Below are 17150 nucleotides of genomic sequence, written 5' to 3'. Positions count from 1 at the left end.
TGCTTCCCATCCGGTGTGAGTCAGAGCCCAGCCCCACTTCTAGGGGAACGGGGAGGGGGGGGGTGTCACAGCTATTGGATGGCCCCTCCACGGGCAAGCTCCACCCAGCTGCCCCCTCCGCCCAGCCCCACCCTATGCTCACACCCCACCTGCACCCTCCCCTGGGCCCAGCTGGACCAGCAGGCAGGCATGGCCCATCCAGGGCATGGTCAGGGAGTCTCCCGAGAGGCACGGTTCCTCCACCACATGCCTTGCCCACCAAGGGGCGAGGATGGTGTTAGCACCCCCAGAACCTTTCCCATTCCTCAGCAGCGAGGATCGCACAGTCCATGGCAGCGACCCACCCATTTGCAGCCGCCGCTGGATGCTGAGGCCCAGACTGGGGGCAGAACAGGAGGCAGCCCGCTGGAAATAGAGGTTTTATTTAAAAGTCAGCGCTATGCGGCCCCCCGTACAGAGCAGAGTCAGCACCACCTCCTCCGCCGAGGTCCGGCCAGACAGCTCCATGGGGGCACTGGCGCCATGATACGATTCTTAGCGACAGAGCAAAATAGGCAGAGAGGTGAAGGGCTCGCTAGGCCACGGTAGTTTGACCCCCTGGACTCCCCCCAGGTCACGCTGGAGGGTGACCCATTGTGGGAACTCACACAGCTGTTACCCATTTGGGGCACACTCCAGAGCTTCCCCCCCATGAGGTCCCAGCACAATGCACCATGACCCAGCTCCAATTACCCTGCCCCACCTGGCTGCCTTCAAAGCCAGGGCAGAAAGAGAAACTTCCCAGCCTCTGTGCAGAGCTTCCAGCCAGGCAGCTGCTTCCCACGCTCTGCACACACCTGCAGCAGGTACCCCAGGCCCCCCGGATTAATCAGCCTGCTGGTCCCTCCCCAGGAGCTTTAGAGTTTGTACTGCGCATAAGCGGCCAGTTCATTGGCAGGAAGCCATGTCATTGCAACACTTTGTCGGGGGGAATGACATCATTTCCTGCCAATCCAGCGCCCCCGCCCCCCATTTCATTCCAGTCACTCAAACTTGGACTTGGCCCTGCCCCCTCTTCCTCGTATGTTGAGCAGCAGCAGGAGACCCAGGCAGATCGTAGCCGGAGCGCACATGGAGAAGGGCTCCTTCAGCACCAGCAGGGTGTAGATGGCACCTGGGGGGAGAGAGAAGAAAACATGCTGGGGAAGTCAGGGGATGGACCAAGGAAAGGTCAGAGCCACTCCTTCACCAACAGCCCAAAGCACCGAGCTCCAAAAGGGAGCCCCCTGGCCTTGAACCGCAGTCATTACACTTCAGAGTCAACAGACCTCATGAGATGGATGGGGGCAATTCACACCTCTAAGAGCTACGGTCTCAGGCACTCTGCAGACTCAGGCAGGGTGCAACACCCTGACTCAGGTGCAGAGGGTTTTCTTTGGGGGATAATTTTTGAACTCCACAGATGCTGACCAGGCCCTGAGGTGCCAGGCCCAGCTCCAGTTTGGGCAGACCTCATGTTCCTCTGCCAGAGATTTATCTCTCAGGGTCTCGGCATTAGCCGCCCGACAGCTAGCTTGGACTGTTCTCCGCACAAGCGCCGCTGGGGCACCAAACAAACATGAGAGGGAAGCCACCGCAGCTCCCCCTGGAGAACCTCGGGGAAGCGGCCCCGGCTGCCTAAGGACAAGGATGCTGGGAGCAGGGGGTGGAAAGGGGACACGTTCCCAGGCTCGGCTCCCGCTCTGCCATTGTGGCTCCCCGGCCTCGCTCAGGAACTTGGCGGCAGCCAGCAACAGCAAACACCTGCGGACAGCAGGTCCCGCCCCACCACCAACCACACAAGCCTCCACAGCATTTCCGAGCAGGTCCTTGGCTAGACTAGAGAGTGCGGGGATACCGCTGCCAACGCAGATAACGCTCCCCTCGGCGGTCCCCATGCTGTGCCCTGCTGCAGCCTAACAGCAGCTCAGCCACTGCACGGCCAGTTTAACCAGCCCCTGGGGAATATCCCCAGCATAGGGGGGTGGGGAACGACATGGATGGACACTGGGTGGGATGCTGCCTGCACAACGGCCCTGCTGGGCTCACCCTGCAGCCCCCAGGGTCATGCTGAGAAGGGGATGGGGGTTGTTATTCTGGGGCCGGGGAGCTGTGCAAATGGGGCGGTAAATTTAGAGCAGCCTCTGGGGATGCTCTAATTTATGCTGGAGGGGGCAGATCAGGTCCCAGCATCCCCAGAGGGGACGTAAACCCCCGTTGCCCCCCCCCACACCAGACCACACTCCTGGGAGCAACACAGCAGGAGTCAGGGTCAAAGGGATGCAAACATGACTCTAAAGTGCTTTCTACTCTCTCTTCCAATTAACCTTGCCACGCAGCTGGTCAAAACAGCAGCAGTAAATCCCCTGCACGGAGCCCTCAGTGCTGGCCACGGGGCTGGGCTAGATGGGGCCCGAGAGGAATCTAATGTCCATCGTCCTGTGACGGGATAGACGAGGCACCACCTGACCTGCACAGCCCCGGGCCTGGCAGACAGGGAGACGCTATTAACATGCTAGATCTGAACCTGATGCGTGCCTGCTAGCCCCAGGAGCTTGCAGGGCCAGGTTACTTGAGGTCAGCTCTGTCATTGCAAGCCAAAGGTCCCCAGTTTAACATGTGCAGCTTCGTGATTTGAGCTGCCAGAGAGTGGTGTTTTGGCCTGTAACTGACAGGCCATTTGGGCACATGGTTATCAGCCAGCCCCCCACTAGGTGAATCCTGCCAGGGACAGGAGATGGACATGGCAGCCTTTCACCCTGGAGAATAGCTTCCCTCTTCGGTTGTATTTCCAGCGAGCAAGGGTGCTTGCACTTGCCTTTAACCCTTAGGTTGCTGGCATGCTGCAAACTGCTGCCCACCTTTCATTGCGACACCCCCATTAACACCAACCCATTCCAGAGCCGCTCTGAGGAGATTTGGTGCGAGAGGGGGGGAGGCGGCTGCCGAGGATTTATACCCGTCAGGGGCTTGGGGGGAGGAGGGGGGCACATTTAAATGACGGAACATAAAGAGCTCGATTGGCTGAGCTTGGACAGTGATAATTAAGAGCCAGGGGAGGCTTGAGAGCTGGCCAACAGGTGTGAATAGGAGGGAGATGGAGGGGGAGGGAGCAGAAAATCTAGGCTGAATATCAGGGCAGAAGGAATTGTTTGAAGTCCCAGTTCCTGCAACCAAGCCAAGCCCCTGGGGAACTTCCCGCAGAAAGCAATCCACCTGCCGAGAGCAGAGACCTGACTGACCTTTTCTATCTCTGGCTCAGGACACTGGGTGTCTTTCAGCGGGTCATGTTAGTCACTCCTAGGCTCGGCCACCGCATAGGCACGTAACAGGGCTCAGGTGGGCAGAGCCTGCCATTCAAGGCGCCGCTGCCCCAGGGGCTGGGGATAGTGTGGGGACCCTGCACCCAGCCCCTGGGGAGCCACAGGGCATCGCCCACCAGAGACTGCTCCAAAGAGAATCCTAGCCCCTTACCCGGAGAGCTGGGAGCTGGGCTGGGAGCTCTGGAGGATGGGGTGGCATCACCGCAGAGGAGAAAAGATCAACTTTGGGGCTCCTGCAACAAAAGCCAGGACCCCCTGGTGGTAGGGGAGGAGAGGGGGTAGCCGGACCGGGGAATTCTCAGTAACGAGCCCCGCTGGCCAGCTCCACCTAGGAGCCCAGCGGCCGACACCTACCGATCATGACAATGGTGAGCACGAAGTTGCTGATCTCCTGCAGAAGCTGCGGCCCAAAGGCCAGCAGCACCCCGGCCACCACCTCGATCCAGCCGACCACCTGCAGGTACTGCTCCGGCTCTGGCTTGTAGCCAAACTCCTTCAGGGGGAAGACGTCGGCAAACTGCACAAACTGGGACTTCTGGAACAGGGAAGGGAGCGTCAGTCAGCGGGTACGGGGCCGCAGCGGTTCCCTTCCCAGGGACAGGGCATTCGGGCCCACGGCACGGCAGGGGCTCAGTCACAGTGCATGGTCCTTGGAGAGAGAAGCTGGGCGGCCCCTTCTACAGCCTGGAGCCCCCAGGGGGCTAGGAAAGGAGCAGGGCGCCCCTTGCTTTGAGGTATAGAAAGGCAGCTGGGTGGCTCCCAATTAAAGGGCCTGTCTGCAGTAGCACTAGGTGCCCCCAAGGGCAGTCGACAGGGCAGCGCGGGCGCAGCACTGCCGGAAATCAGGCCCTAGGCCTAGAAGGGACATATTATTTATTTGTAAAGCACCAACAATCTGCCCTGCAGTGTAGTAAATTCTTACCCCACCTGAAATCCCCTTCTGCCCACCCTCTGACCAGCACCTTCCCATCCCGTAGGATCCCACTTTCCCCAACACCTCCGGTCAGGCTTTCTGAAGCACTCAGGGCCCAGCCAGGCTGTGAAACAGCCAGCCGGACCTTTCAATCCAACAGCAAATTCCACCCTGGGGCGGGGGCCCTCTGTGCCTGAAGAAGCTGGTCCCAGCCTAGCAGCCCTGCGCTTGGAACGCCATGGTGCACGGCTCCAACCTGCATCTCCAGGCTGCTTTTGGATTAGCTCGAGGTTCCTTCTGCGGGGTGAGAGTGGGGGGTGCAGTTAAGAACCCTTCCCACAACCACCCTAGGGCATTTTAATTATACAGGTTCTTACAGTGCATTGAGTGGGGGGCTTAGGCAGCAAGGACTCCTGGGTTCTCTCCCTAGCTCTGACACTAAATCAGTGGGTCACCTTGGGCAAATTACTTCCCCTGTGTATAAAAGGGGACTAATGATACTTCCCACCGTGGATAGCTACATGCTCTTTCGATGGAAGGGGCTATATAAGGACTAAGAATTACTAACATTACCTGTTAGGTTCACTCCCTCTGGGGCACCTGGCATTGGCCACTGTCGGTAGACAGGACACTGGGCTGGACGGACCTTTGGTCTGACCCAGTATGGACCCTCTTCTGTTCTTATGCAAGAAGCCAACACCAGTGCTGCCAGAGAGTATAGGTACCGCGACCCTAATAAATCATCATCGTCAATGCTTCAGGTGAGGTTACAGGTGGAATTTTTCAAGGTGGCAGAGAATGCCTTGCTGCTGAGATATGGACAGTTTATTTCCCTGCAGCTCTAGGTGACACTCCAGTGCTAAAACTCTCCTCTTATGAAGTGAGCTGTAGCTCACGAAAGCTTATGCTCAAATAAATTGGTTAGTCTCTAAGGTGCCACAAGTACTCCTTTTCTTTTCTCCTCTTATGATAATATTGCCAGCTGGCAAAAACTGCCCCTTAGCCACAGAGAACTGGAAACCTCTGCTCTTTGCTCCTCTATTCCCTGTTGGCCTCAGCTTAAATCAAAGTTCATTTATGGTGTGTGTCATATCAGGGAAAGTTCATTGGCAGATTATTTAACTACTTCTTCTCTTGTCAGATTCTGCAAAGCCTCTTGGCAGGGCGCTCCACAGCGATATTGGCAGTTCCTGAAAAATTGCCATAACAATCCCACACTACTAGCCACAGATATTAAGGGCTGTGAGCCAGATGCTGCATTCACCTGTACAGGTGTAAAACCAGTGTAACTCCATGGAGATAGTCTTCATTGACACGGGTGGACCTGAGAGCAGAATCAGGTCCCCCCATTTTCAAGTGCTCAGCACCCACATCTGGGGTCAGATTTTCCAAGCTCAGCACCCAACCTGCTGCTCTCTGGACAGTCCGTGTCTAAGTGACTCTGGAAAGCGCTTACTCTCCCGATAACTGCACCGGTTGAGGCTCAACAACCCTTACGTGGAAAGTAACGTAGAATCAGTTTATCGTAGCCCCGGCACTTCCCAAGCTGTGGTTTATAACCGATCCTTGTGCCTACTGGGGGGGGCTGAATGCAGTTGCCCTGCAGCCAGGGACGGCACTAGATTTTCCAGATTGCGTATGGACTACATGTTGGATGCTGAGCAGAGCTCCTCTGAAAATCTGCGTGCCCACGCCGTGCCCAGTTCACACGATTGGGGCTGAGATGTTTTGGAAAATCCGACCCCAGTGACAGAGGTGAGAAATAGAACCCAGTTCGCCTGACCCCTCGCCACTGGACCACCCCACCTGAGGCCAGTAACAGCCCGTTCAGATGCCACCTCTGGCCTGAGTCCCCCACCAGTTGTGGGTTTGCAAATACATCTTTTGTTTTGTTTTTTGCTTTCCCCTGCTGCTGTGAGAAAGCCACACAACCAACAGGGGGAAAACTTACTGACTGGACAAGGGAACAGGGCAAGAGACTACAGGCAAAATGCTGTTAGACAAAACAAACAAACTTGCTGGAAAGCAAAGATAATTTCTCCAGTCCCTGTCAGTTCTGCCATCCTAGGGTTTAATGCCTAACTAGCGAAGGTAACAAGGTCCAGGCAGAGCCCAATGCTAAGTTGAGGTTTTGATCTCTCTCGATACTGTGTTTGTAAGTTGTGTCAACACTGGCTGATAAATATTTCACTCTGTGGCCCTGATCCTACTCCAGCCCCTCGCACACCGGGGTGCTGCCCCATGACCTGAGCTCTCCCACAACACACAGCACCAACAACAATCTGGGGAAGAGCCCTTGGCCTGCATCTGCGATGCACTTTCATTTGCCCGGGGCAGTTGCCCTCCTGTTCTTTACAACTCGGGGGGGAACCGCCCCACAATCCAGGGGTGCAGTGGGGTGGGGGTGGGGGGGTTAAACGCACGGTGCCAATGGGAAAGGTGGAAATACCCCCAGAGCCTCGCTTGTTGGGGGGGGGGAGGACTTGCCAGCCCGGCTGCCCAGAGTCCCAGCCAGAGCCAGGGAGCGGTCATGGGGTCGGGGCTCGCCACCCACCCCGCTGTGGGCCGGGGTCCGACTCACGGGGAGCCGCTCGGAGGCTGCAGGGGCGGGCGAGCCCCGCTTGCCGAGCCCGCTTCCCGCCCAGGCAGGGAAACGAAACCGACCCCGCTCCCGCCCCGGCGCGACCCCCTCGGCCCCAGCTCCCGGCCCCAGCCCGAGCCCGAGCCCGACCCGCGGCTTGCAAGGACCTGGAACAAACCACACCCCGCCCCCGAGCCGAGCCCGAGCCCGAGCCCGAGCCGCGCTCAGCCGCGGCGGCTTTGCAAGGCGAGCCCCGATTCCCCGGCCGGAGCCGCTGCGAGCCCCGGGGCCGGGGGGGGCTGCGAGCCCCGCACTCACCAGCTGCTGGTAGAGCTCGGCCGAGATCTGGTCCGTCAGCTTCACCGCCCCGGTGAGCAGGAAGAAGAGGCCGAGCAGCACCCGGATGGCGGCGAAGACGAGCGCCATGGCCCCGGGCTGGGCTGGGCTCCGGCGGCTACTCCCCGGCCAGGTCCCGGGGAAATGCAGCGCGGGCGGCGGGTGAAGGCGGGACCCGCCCCCGAGCTCGCCCCACGCGGGAGCGGAGGCGGCAGCTGGTCCCTGGCGCTGCGGGCACGTGTCTCCTGCCGCCCTCCCGGGGGGGCGAGGTGTGGGGCCAAGCCCCGGTCTGCCGTACGCCTACAGCGTGGGTCTACCTGGCTGCGGGTGTGAAAAACTCACCCCCCGGATCGGCAACACTAAACATTAAAAAAGCAGGGGGGGGCTCCCCTCCCAATGAGATTTTTTTTAAAAAATAATAAATGTTGGAAAGTACAAGATCCCCCCCCCCCCCTTTGGCTTCTGGTTTCTGAGCCTTTCGGGTGCACTCTCCTGTCGTGTTTTCAAGCTTTCCTCCGCAAGCATGAAGGCTAGAAACGTCCATTTTTAAACTGAGAAGTCGAGAGGGTCATGGAATCACCTGACTCCAGCAGCTGGAGCTTTAAGCAATCAGGTATTGCAGATTTCATGGAAAAATCACGAGTGTTGGCAGCACTGCCCTGTTCTCCCAAGCCCACGTGCAGCGGAGTGTTTAGATCTTCATTCTGTTAGTAGTGGTATTTGTTTTGCAGTTGGCACCCAGGAGCCCCCGTCATGGACCAGAAGGCCCATGGCAGGAGGTACTGCACAGACACAAAGCAAAGAGCCGGATTAGACCCCTGCCCTAAAGCGTTCACAATCTAAAAACCGGTGCTGGGGTGGATGTGCAGCTGTTCTGCAATCATCACTGAAAACGGGGTCTGGTTATTGGGGTATGCCTGTACAAACACATGGGTTTCATTTGACAGGGGCTGGTAGGAAAAACAACCAGCAAGGGAGAGAACGCCTCAAGATAAGCCACTTCTTGGCAAAAACGTGAAGATTTGACAGTGCCAGGACAGGAAGAGGCACAGGATCCCAGGAGACCTAGAGGATGCTGGCAGGCTTAACAAGAACTGCTGCCAAGAGTGGGGGTAGCTGTTTGGGGGAACCAGGCTGAGACATAGACACTCCCTGGGGTATCTGAAGACGCGAGGCCAGCCTATGTTGTCTTCAGGGAATGGTGAGCTTGTAGATACTGTAAACACACATGTAGATTGTTTGTTGCTTCAGTCTCCTTTTTTTGCTCATATGCTTTGTTTCCACTGCTAAAATAAACAGTACTTTGCGGGTAAGAAGGCTGTCTGATCACTGCATGGCTCTGGGCATGGACTCCCGATGGGCAGAATGGCAGGTGCTCAAACCGAGCCGGGCCTGCAGTGTAAGGGCCGTTGATATCCAGGGTACAGTAGCCCAGAGCCTGGTGTCTGCCCCGGGGATAGGCAGAAGCAAAAGGTCTGATGCCTCAGGGGGTGCATTCAGGGAGACCAGGAAGGGGACACAGCTGCAGCTAGCCCTGCAACCCTGACAGTTACTGCGTACGAAAGCTTAGGCTTGGCCTACACTAGCAACTTGTCAGTATAACTACGTCGCTCTGAGCGATGCAGTTATGCCAACCTCCCTGCTGGTGTGGACGGCAGCACTACGTCAAAGGAGAGCTTCTCCCATCAACCCAGCTACCACACTGCCTCTTGGGGAGGTGGATTACCTGTGCCGATGGGAGATGCCCTCCAAAGTATAATGGAACAGAATCCACTGGTACATGCTACGGCAGCGCCGCTTTAAGTATAGACAAGCCATCTCTGTCCTCATAAGCTGATCCCCCGTCTCCTTTCCTACATGCTTTGGTAAGCAGTGAAAGAGTTAACAATGTGGACATTTATTGGATGGTCTTTGATGCATGGGGCACACCCTCTTCCTGTTGTGTAAATGCAGAAAGGCATCACTGCATCTGCTAATATGTGGGTCCTTGTTTTCAAGGCAACCTGAACAGCTGGGAACGTCCATTTAAAAACAAATAAATAAACCTGGTGGTGGTGCTCTGCTCTGTTCAGTGATGATAACAGTCGGCTGCGTGCGTGTGTTCCCTCTGTGTGCTGCCCCGGCTCTGCAGATCGCTGACCCAGCAGGCCCCGAGAGAACCCCCAATGACCACAGACTCTGATAAGGGACGAAGGCACCCGGCCAGGTTTATTGCCAAACAAAGCACAGTAATAGTTTCCTGCAGACTCTACAGGAAATACTAAGAAAAATGCACCCTGACAATGGACCGGCAGTCCACGGCGGGATTCTCCACTGCCCCCAGGCTGGACAAAGACATCCCCTCAGGGGTGCATTCTTATACACAGGTACAAATAAGTCACACATCACTCCTGATGCATTGAGGTACAACCCCTCTGCGTGTTAGGGTGCTGACTGTCTCCCGGTACAGGTTGGTTCGAACAGACAACTCTATCCATCATATTATCCTTTTGACCCTGTCTTTAGAATGGGCCAGCCAGTTCCTCATTATCTCTGTGGAATGTGTTCGTAACGGGATGTTCTGGTGCCATCCTGGCACATGTATACATGCAATTAGCAGCCTTCTTCTTGCCAACTTCTGTGAGCAGGGCCTGTCTCTGGCTAACAGCTTAACTTTGCTTTATGTTTGCAAAGTCTTGACCATCACTTTAGTTCAGGCCTCATACCAGGCCTCTGATACAAGGGTTTATGTTTCAGGGCCCGATCTTACTACACTGGGCTTCTGGAGACCAAGGAGGCAGCTTCAGGGCATGCCCCTGGCCTTTACAGACTTCAAGGTTTCAGTGGGCGTTAGAGTTAAACACGCGCGTAAGTCTTTGCAGTTCCTTTCCTGAGGCTAAAGCAATCTTTGCTCTCGTGCTGTATTTATTTGGGTCAAACCAGAGTCAGGTTTCTGCATGGATATTTTTGCCATCGGTCCTTCCTTTGAAGAGTTTAGCACGTGGGACTGGGGAATAGAATGGAACAAACACAGCCCAGTTCTGGCTGTCGTATTTTCCCTCCCCGACCCCTCAGATGTTGGAGAGCTGGTCACAGGGCACCAGCATACTAGTCTGCAGCACCCCAAGCTATTCTGGATTGCAAACTAATCAATAACTGGAAATACGGTGGAGACAAGGGCAGAACTCAAGTGGGGTTTTCTGTGAAAGCCTTTTTAAAAATCCTTTCTGAATAATAGATTCCTGCATCAGGCAACCTCGTTCCCTTCTTCCAGGGTGGGATTTTGTGTCCTTAATACCTTGCACATCACTGCATGAAACATTAACCAGGTCTCCCAGGACTCTTGTTAAAGCAGGAAAGGGCAGAAGAGCATAAGCCAGCCTGAGGAAATCATTTTACTTCGGCTGAAAAAGAATCTGCTGGTGTTTAAATAGAGAAGAGGTTTCACCCCAATCTTTTCATGTGTTCTGGAAACTCCCGGTAATCTTGATCCAAATTCTCTCTTGCTGGGACTGCTTAGTGTGCAAAACAGAGGCCTGGTTTTAATTTTTAAAATGCTCCAAGAACCATTTAATTCCCCCTCATCCAAGAACATAAGATGCCCGTTTCAAGTGCCATAAGGATCAAATACCTTGCTGCTGCAACACCCCTAGTCTGGGTGGGGTTATGCTCAGCCTGAATGCTCACCCCCCAGGCATTTAAAAACAGAGATGACAGAAAGGATAACCTCCTAGGTTGTGATTTACCCCAACAGCTTTACATTCCAGCACATCTAAAGATGCTCTGTGCATACCCCACCTCTTCTTAGGAGCACAGAGCCTGCTTTTCAAAGCAGCTGAGTGTGCCCAGTTCACATGGACTTCGGGCTGTGCTCTAAAAATCAGGGCTTCGGCCTCTCTCTATCAGCGGTCAGGATGAGACCTTCACAGGGACAGATTATTCTACACCTTCCTCGGGGGAAGGAGCAGTTCTTCCACCTTCCTCTAAGGCACATGGTGTTGGCCACTCTCAGACAGGACACTAGGCTAGGTCGACCATGGGTCTGATCCAGCCTGGGAATTTATAGGTTACCACACCCCTGTAAATCCACTGACTTCAGCAGCATGAGATCAGAAACGTGCCAATAGGGATCAGGTGTTGCACTGAGCAATCAACGCTGGAGTGACGCTGACATGTGGCGTTCTGGACCATTACTGGAGGGTTCCGGGGTATTGTTTCCTAACACTTCTTTCCGCAACTTTTGTTTGCCGTTTACAAGTATTGCTGAATCAAACCTCGCAGCAGGTCAGTGTTATCCCCATTTTAGAGAAAACGAGACGCAGAGAGGTTAAGGGACTTGCCCAAAGACACACAGCGGTGGGGCTAGGGATACAACCCAGGAATCCTTCCCTCTGTCCTGAACACCCTAGAAAAAAGGATCTCACAAGATGGTTCCCCTCCCCCGCCACCCTCATCATTAGATTTATAACGGAACAGAATCCATTGTTACATGCTAGGGATGCCAAACTGCTATACAGCAGAACCACACCTGAGACTGTATTGCTAATTTCTTTAAGGCCAGACACTAATAATTCCCAGGGAACTAATTCACTTCTCATCTTGCAAGCTCAATGAACTCAGCTTATTGTCCACATCTTCACTCAGCGATTCACAGTCTGTGTTGTCTTCCCCTCTGGGTATATAGACATGGACCTCTGCTCTGGATTTTCTGATCTGGGGCAGCAAAGGCAGATCCCTCCAGGCCAATGGCAGGCAGGTGAACCCACACACCAGCAAACTCTGTGCTGTAGCACCAGGAAAGGGTTTCAATCCTGCTGGCTGCATATTCCTCTGGGCCACTGCTCCTGCTGGGAGGTTGTTCCCATTAGGCTTCGACTTGCTGGGAGATGTCTTGACAGCTGGTCGGATGGGACTGGAGAAGTGCACATAGGCCGGTTGCTTCCTTGGCCCTCGATGGGTTCCTGTCCTCTCCCTCAGGTTGGAAATGCCACCATCTTGTGCTCTGCTACCTGTGGCGTGGATTAGCCCTGGAGGAGGTCTTAGGAAGGGTAACTTGCTGTTCTCTAGGAGGCCTTGCAGAGTGGAGCGTTCACTTTTGGTAAGAAAAGCTTTGCACCTGCTTTAAAGACAAGACCAGGGGTTAGCTCAGGAGCAGGCACAGGAGAGCAAGAGTTCAAACCCCAAACTGAAGACCCGATTCAACACCCGTTGAAGTCCTTTGAAAGACTCTGTCAGGGCCCAGCTGCCTGCCACTTTGGAAGACTGGAGCCCACTTTCCCTTCGCCCTCTCTGCAAAGTCTGGAGCTGCAAACCCCTTTTCCCTCTCTGCTGCTGGCACTTGGGTGAGCAGGTCAGGGATGGCTCCCACTCCAGGGCTGGCTCTGTGCTGGCGTGGGGTTCTTCCCACATCACCACCACCTTTTAAATGTCAGGGTCCTTGCATGAGCTGCCTTCAGCAGGGGCCAGGTACAAGCCGCTGCTGCACCTCTCCGAAATGCTCTGCCCAGCAAGAGAAGCACAAGGGAGAAGTCAGGAGCTGCTATCCGGCTTCTGACACAACAAGGTGACTTATAAAGCTCAGGTCAGTATCGTTATAGGCACAAAGAGGTGAAATGACAACAGCAGGTCAGTGGGAAAGCTGGGCATGGAACCCAGGTGTCCTGACCCCCCAGTATGGCATGATGTCCCCTGCCTCATATGGATACACAAACAGCCCCTGTTCAGGAAATGGAAATCTAGGCAAATTATTGCTCCTGTTGGGGGGTGAGGGAGGATGTAACTGGGGTTGTTGGCTCTTAAAATACAGGCAACACTTTGCTATTGCAGCATGTCTGCAGGTCTGCGCTGGGGTCCATGCCAGAATCTGAGCCAAGGAATTACTGGACAAGAATTTCTTCTTTACAATCCCAGGACAGGAAGGGGCAACAGCAAAGGCTGCAGGGAACGGTCTCTTGGGAGGGGTTATTTCCATTTCCTGCAAGACACGTCCACCCGGTCTCCTTGGAGTCCTCCTAGTGGGCCAAGTGCAGCCCTGGGGGCGAGTTCACCGCCTGCACCAGATTTAAAGGGCTCCCAGCTGTTCTGAGAGTGGGTCTCAGACAACGGTGGCATGGAGCCAAACGCAGGTTGGTGGCAGAACAAGAACCCATGGTGACTACACTGCCTGCATCCACGAAGGGGACATGCCAAGTACTTGTCCAGCTGAGATTTGGGACACCAGATCCCCAAGTCTGAGAACTGGTGATTTTGAGCAGTGGTTTCTCAAGCTCTTCCATCTCCTGTCCCTGGAGGTACAATGCAGTGTAGTCTGGGGAACCTCTAGTACAGCAATTCTCAAACCTTCAGCAACTCAAGGACCCCTATTTTGATTTAAAAAATTTTGGGGACCCCCAAGACACCCCACTCAGCCCCAGGCCCTGCCCCCACCTCACCCCTTCCCCCAAGGCCCCACCCCAACCCCACCTCTTCTTGCCCCCAGCTCACTCCATCCCCCCTCCCTCCGTCGCTCGCTCTCCCCCACCCTCACTCACTTTCACCAGGCTAGGAGAAGAGTGTTGGGGTGCAGGCTCTGGGAGTTTTACTGCAGGAGGGGGTGAGGCCTCTGGGAGGGAGTTTGGGTGCAGGCGGGGGTGCGGAATGTGGGCTCCGGGCTGGGGAGGGGATTTTGGGTGCTGGCTCCAGGAGGGGGCCCTGGGCTGGGGTGGAGGAGAGGGCGAGAAGTGTGGGCTCCGGCTGGGCGGTGCTTACCTTGGGCAGCTCCTGAAAGCAACTGGCACATCTCTCTGGCAGCGGCTCCTAGGCAGGGGAGCCAGGGGGTCTTGGCCAACGGGACCTGCGCAATTGGTACGGGGGGCAGCACGCAGAGATCCCCCTGCCCCTCCCGCCCCTGGGACTGCAGGGACGTGCCAGCCACTTCCAGGAGCGGTGCGGGGCCAGGGCAGGCAGGGAGCCTGCCTTAGCCCCGCTGCATTACCAGAGGGAGAGGATTGATCCGCGGGGCCCCTGTAGTACCCTCAGGGACCCCCAGACCCCCGTTTGAGAAACACTGCTCTAGTACAGTATATAGCCGTAAGGGGGGGCAGGGGAGCGTGAGCCCTAGGGAGCTCTCTGTGACACCCTGAGGCTAACAGCCCATTGCTTTGGACACCCTTGATACAGGCCAGAGCAGGAGTTTGTTACAGGCAAGCTGGGCTTTGTTACAAGCAGGTTAATTCATTCACCTGCATAAAAAGGATAATAAAAGCATGTTGGAGTACAAAGACAATTCATTCCATTAAAAGCTTTTGGGGTGAAGGGGGCAGGGGTGACATTTACAGTCTCCAGTCTTGACTCCCTTTAAAATAGGAAAGATGTAATGGCTTCACCCATACGGCTGGAGTTATTGGCCACGCAGCCTTACAGAGCAGGATGGCTGCTTGCAGGGAGACACTCGGGGTATTATTCCATGAGGATTGCAGAAATACCGTGTCCTGCCACAAAGGGCAGCACTGTATTCGAACTCAGCTAATTCTTACCCCCCCCCCCCCATGGCCTTATTCCCCCCCTTTCCCATCTACCTCAACCGCTGCTCCTCTCTTCCAAGCACTAAGTTCCATCCCACTTCTTTGCAGCTACTCATGGCTCTGTCCCTCTTGCCGTCCTTCTGCACACTTTCCCCACTCCCACCCCCAGACATCTTCCCCCAGCACTACCTGCTCCTCTAGCTGTTTGAGCAGGTTTTCTTGTGCTCTTGGCAGTTCCACTCCCACCTCACTGCATCCTGCCTCCACAATTTGTAGCCCCATTTCTGATCCCCACACATTAAAAATGGCCATTGGGGTCAGACCAATGGTCCACTGAGCCCAATATCTTGTGGTTTTTGTCCAATCTGCTCTTAAAAATCTCTAATGACAAGAGATTCTACAACCTCCCTGGGCAATTTATTCCAGTGCTTAACCACCCCGACAGGAAGTTTTTCCTATTGTCCAACCTCAACTGCCCTTGCTGCAATTTAAGCCCATTGCTTCTTGCCCTATCCTCAGAGGTTAATGAGAACAATTTTTTCCCCCTCCTCCTTGTAACCACCTTTTATGTACTTGAGAACTGTTATTTCCCTCCCTCTTCTCCTCTCCAGATTAAACAAACCCAATTTTTTCCAATCTTCCCTCATAGGTCATGTTTTCTAGACCTTTAATCATTTGTGTTGCTCTTCTCTGGACTTTCTCCAATCTGTCCACATCCTTCCTGAAATGCAGCGCCCAGACCTAGACAATACTCCAGTTGAGGCCTAATCACCGCAGAGTAAAGCAGAATCACTGTTCATGTCTTGTTTACAACACTCCTGCTAATACATCCCAGAATGTTTGCTTTTTTTTTTGCTAATGTTACACTTAACTCATTTAGTTTGTGATCCACTATGACCCACAGATCCCCTTCCGCAGTACTCCTGCCTAGGCAGTCATTTCCCGTTGTGTGCATCCATAACGGTTTCTTCCTAAGTGGAGTATTTTGCATTTGTCTTTAGTGAATTTCACTCTATTTACTTCAGGTCATTTGTCCAGAACATTTTGATTTTTAATTCTATCCTCCAAAGCACCTGCAATCCCTCTCAGCTTGGTATCATCCAAACTTTGTAAGTGTACTTTCTATGCCATTATCTAAATCATTGAAGACATTGAACAGAACTGGACCCAGAACTGATGCCTGCGGGACACCACTTGATATAGCCTTTCTAGCTTGACTGTTCATCTGTGTCTGATAATTCTGTTCTTTACTCTAGTTCCAACCACTTTTTCCAAAACTGAAATTAGGTTTATGGCCTGTAATGGCCAGGATCACCTCTGGAGCCTCTTTTAAAAAAGCCAGCCATTAGCTACCCTGAAGTCATCTGGTAAAGAGGCTGATTTAAGTGATAGTTATATACCAGTTAGTTGCTCCAATTTCATGGCCATTACAATCCATAGCATGGCATTTCTCTACCCTGAAGGCAGTGCGGGGCACAACTCTAGCATCCCTGATGCATTGGGAACACAGCAGTGGTACCTCAAGACTTCTCAAGTACTGCAGCTGCAGAGTGGATAGAGATGCTGGGTTTCTATTTGAGAGTAAAGCAACATGAGCTTGGGTGAGGGCCCAGGCAGCATGGTAAGCTATACCAGGTGAAGACTTGACTTGAGCTGAGCTTCAAGTGCTAAAGCCACATTCCCGCCTCAGGTGTGCATGACCTACCTTTGCTTTCTGACTTTGCAAGGTGGTTTGCAGCAAGAGATAGCTGAGAGTTTGGATTCTTTTAATTGAAAGTCCTGGATTCTATCACATTTAGATGGTGGAATAGTCTCACACAGGGAGTGGTGGAAGCCACACTGCTGGTGACAAAGCTAAGACAAATTATTGCAGAATAGAGTATTTGTCTGAAGGAGATGGGAAGAGGAAAACCAGAGTCCTGCATTAGCCAAGACAGACAAGGCCTATTCTTCCCCTACCCCCATCTCTAATTCTTATGATTTAATCAGGCACAATAAAGATCTCACAAGTATTTAATAAAATATTACACCAACGAACAGCAGGTGGTAGAGGACTCACCTGCTCTCAAAGCCCAATTTCCAACTGCACTGCTGCTGACAAAGGCTAGAGCATCTGTTAGATAGCTGGGGCAACAAAGCCACATACCCAGCATCTGGAAGAGCAGGAGTCCCTTTCCTTGCTTGCGAGTCCAGAACAAGTGGGTTGCTCAGTCCCAAGGATATTTTTGGCACTGCTAAGTGTAACATTCTGCTGCGTTCATTCATTTCACTGACTAACTTCCCAAAGGCAGTGGTGAGACCTAGTCCTGGAAGAGTTCTCTAAGCCTCTTTCCCTGAGCATCTGCCCCCCTCCAGTTTCGCTCAGGTCTAAACGAACATGAATAATTCAGTTCAGCTATGTAATATTCATGAGTGATGAGTAAAATGGGACCTAATTACCACCCAAACCTAAAGGGAAGTTAGCTTGAGTATGTAACATGAGGACTTGCCTACAAGCT

The 17150-nt window shown here is 53.9% G+C and overlaps 1 protein-coding gene across 1 annotated transcript; it reads right to left on the bottom strand.

Annotated features, from left to right (window-relative positions):
- Positions 1–405: 405 nt before the first annotated feature.
- Positions 406–7685, bottom strand: TMEM35B (transmembrane protein 35B). Its single transcript, XM_037881958.2, has 3 exons — positions 7154–7685; positions 3696–3876; positions 406–1153 (listed from the first exon to the last, which is right to left on the bottom strand). Exons 1-3 carry the CDS (start codon positions 7259–7261, stop codon positions 1023–1025), a joined length of 420 nt encoding a protein of 139 aa, XP_037737886.1. The 5' UTR covers positions 7262–7685; the 3' UTR covers positions 406–1022.
- Positions 7686–17150: the final 9465 nt, after the last annotated feature.

The sequence above is a fragment of the Chelonia mydas genome, chromosome 19 (genome assembly GCF_015237465.2).
Source record: "Chelonia mydas isolate rCheMyd1 chromosome 19, rCheMyd1.pri.v2, whole genome shotgun sequence".
NCBI classification, from domain to species: Eukaryota; Metazoa; Chordata; order Testudines; family Cheloniidae; genus Chelonia; species Chelonia mydas.
This window is presented reverse-complemented; position numbering and strand designations above follow the sequence as displayed.

What these genes read in the sequence shown, in the direction of transcription:
- TMEM35B (XM_037881958.2), bottom strand. Translation starts at nt 7,261, where the DNA reads ATGGCGCTCGTCTTCGCCGCCATCCGGGTGCTGCTCGGCCTCTTCTTC. An exon ending in CCGAGCTCTACCAGCAGCTG is followed by an intron (nt 3,877 to 7,153) that starts GTGAGTGCGGGG and finishes TCCCTGTTCCAG; the next exon opens with AAGTCCCAGTTTGTGCAGTT. An exon ending in GCTCACCATTGTCATGATCG is followed by an intron (nt 1,154 to 3,695) that starts GTAGGTGTCGGC and finishes CTCTCCCCCCAG; the next exon opens with GTGCCATCTACACCCTGCTG.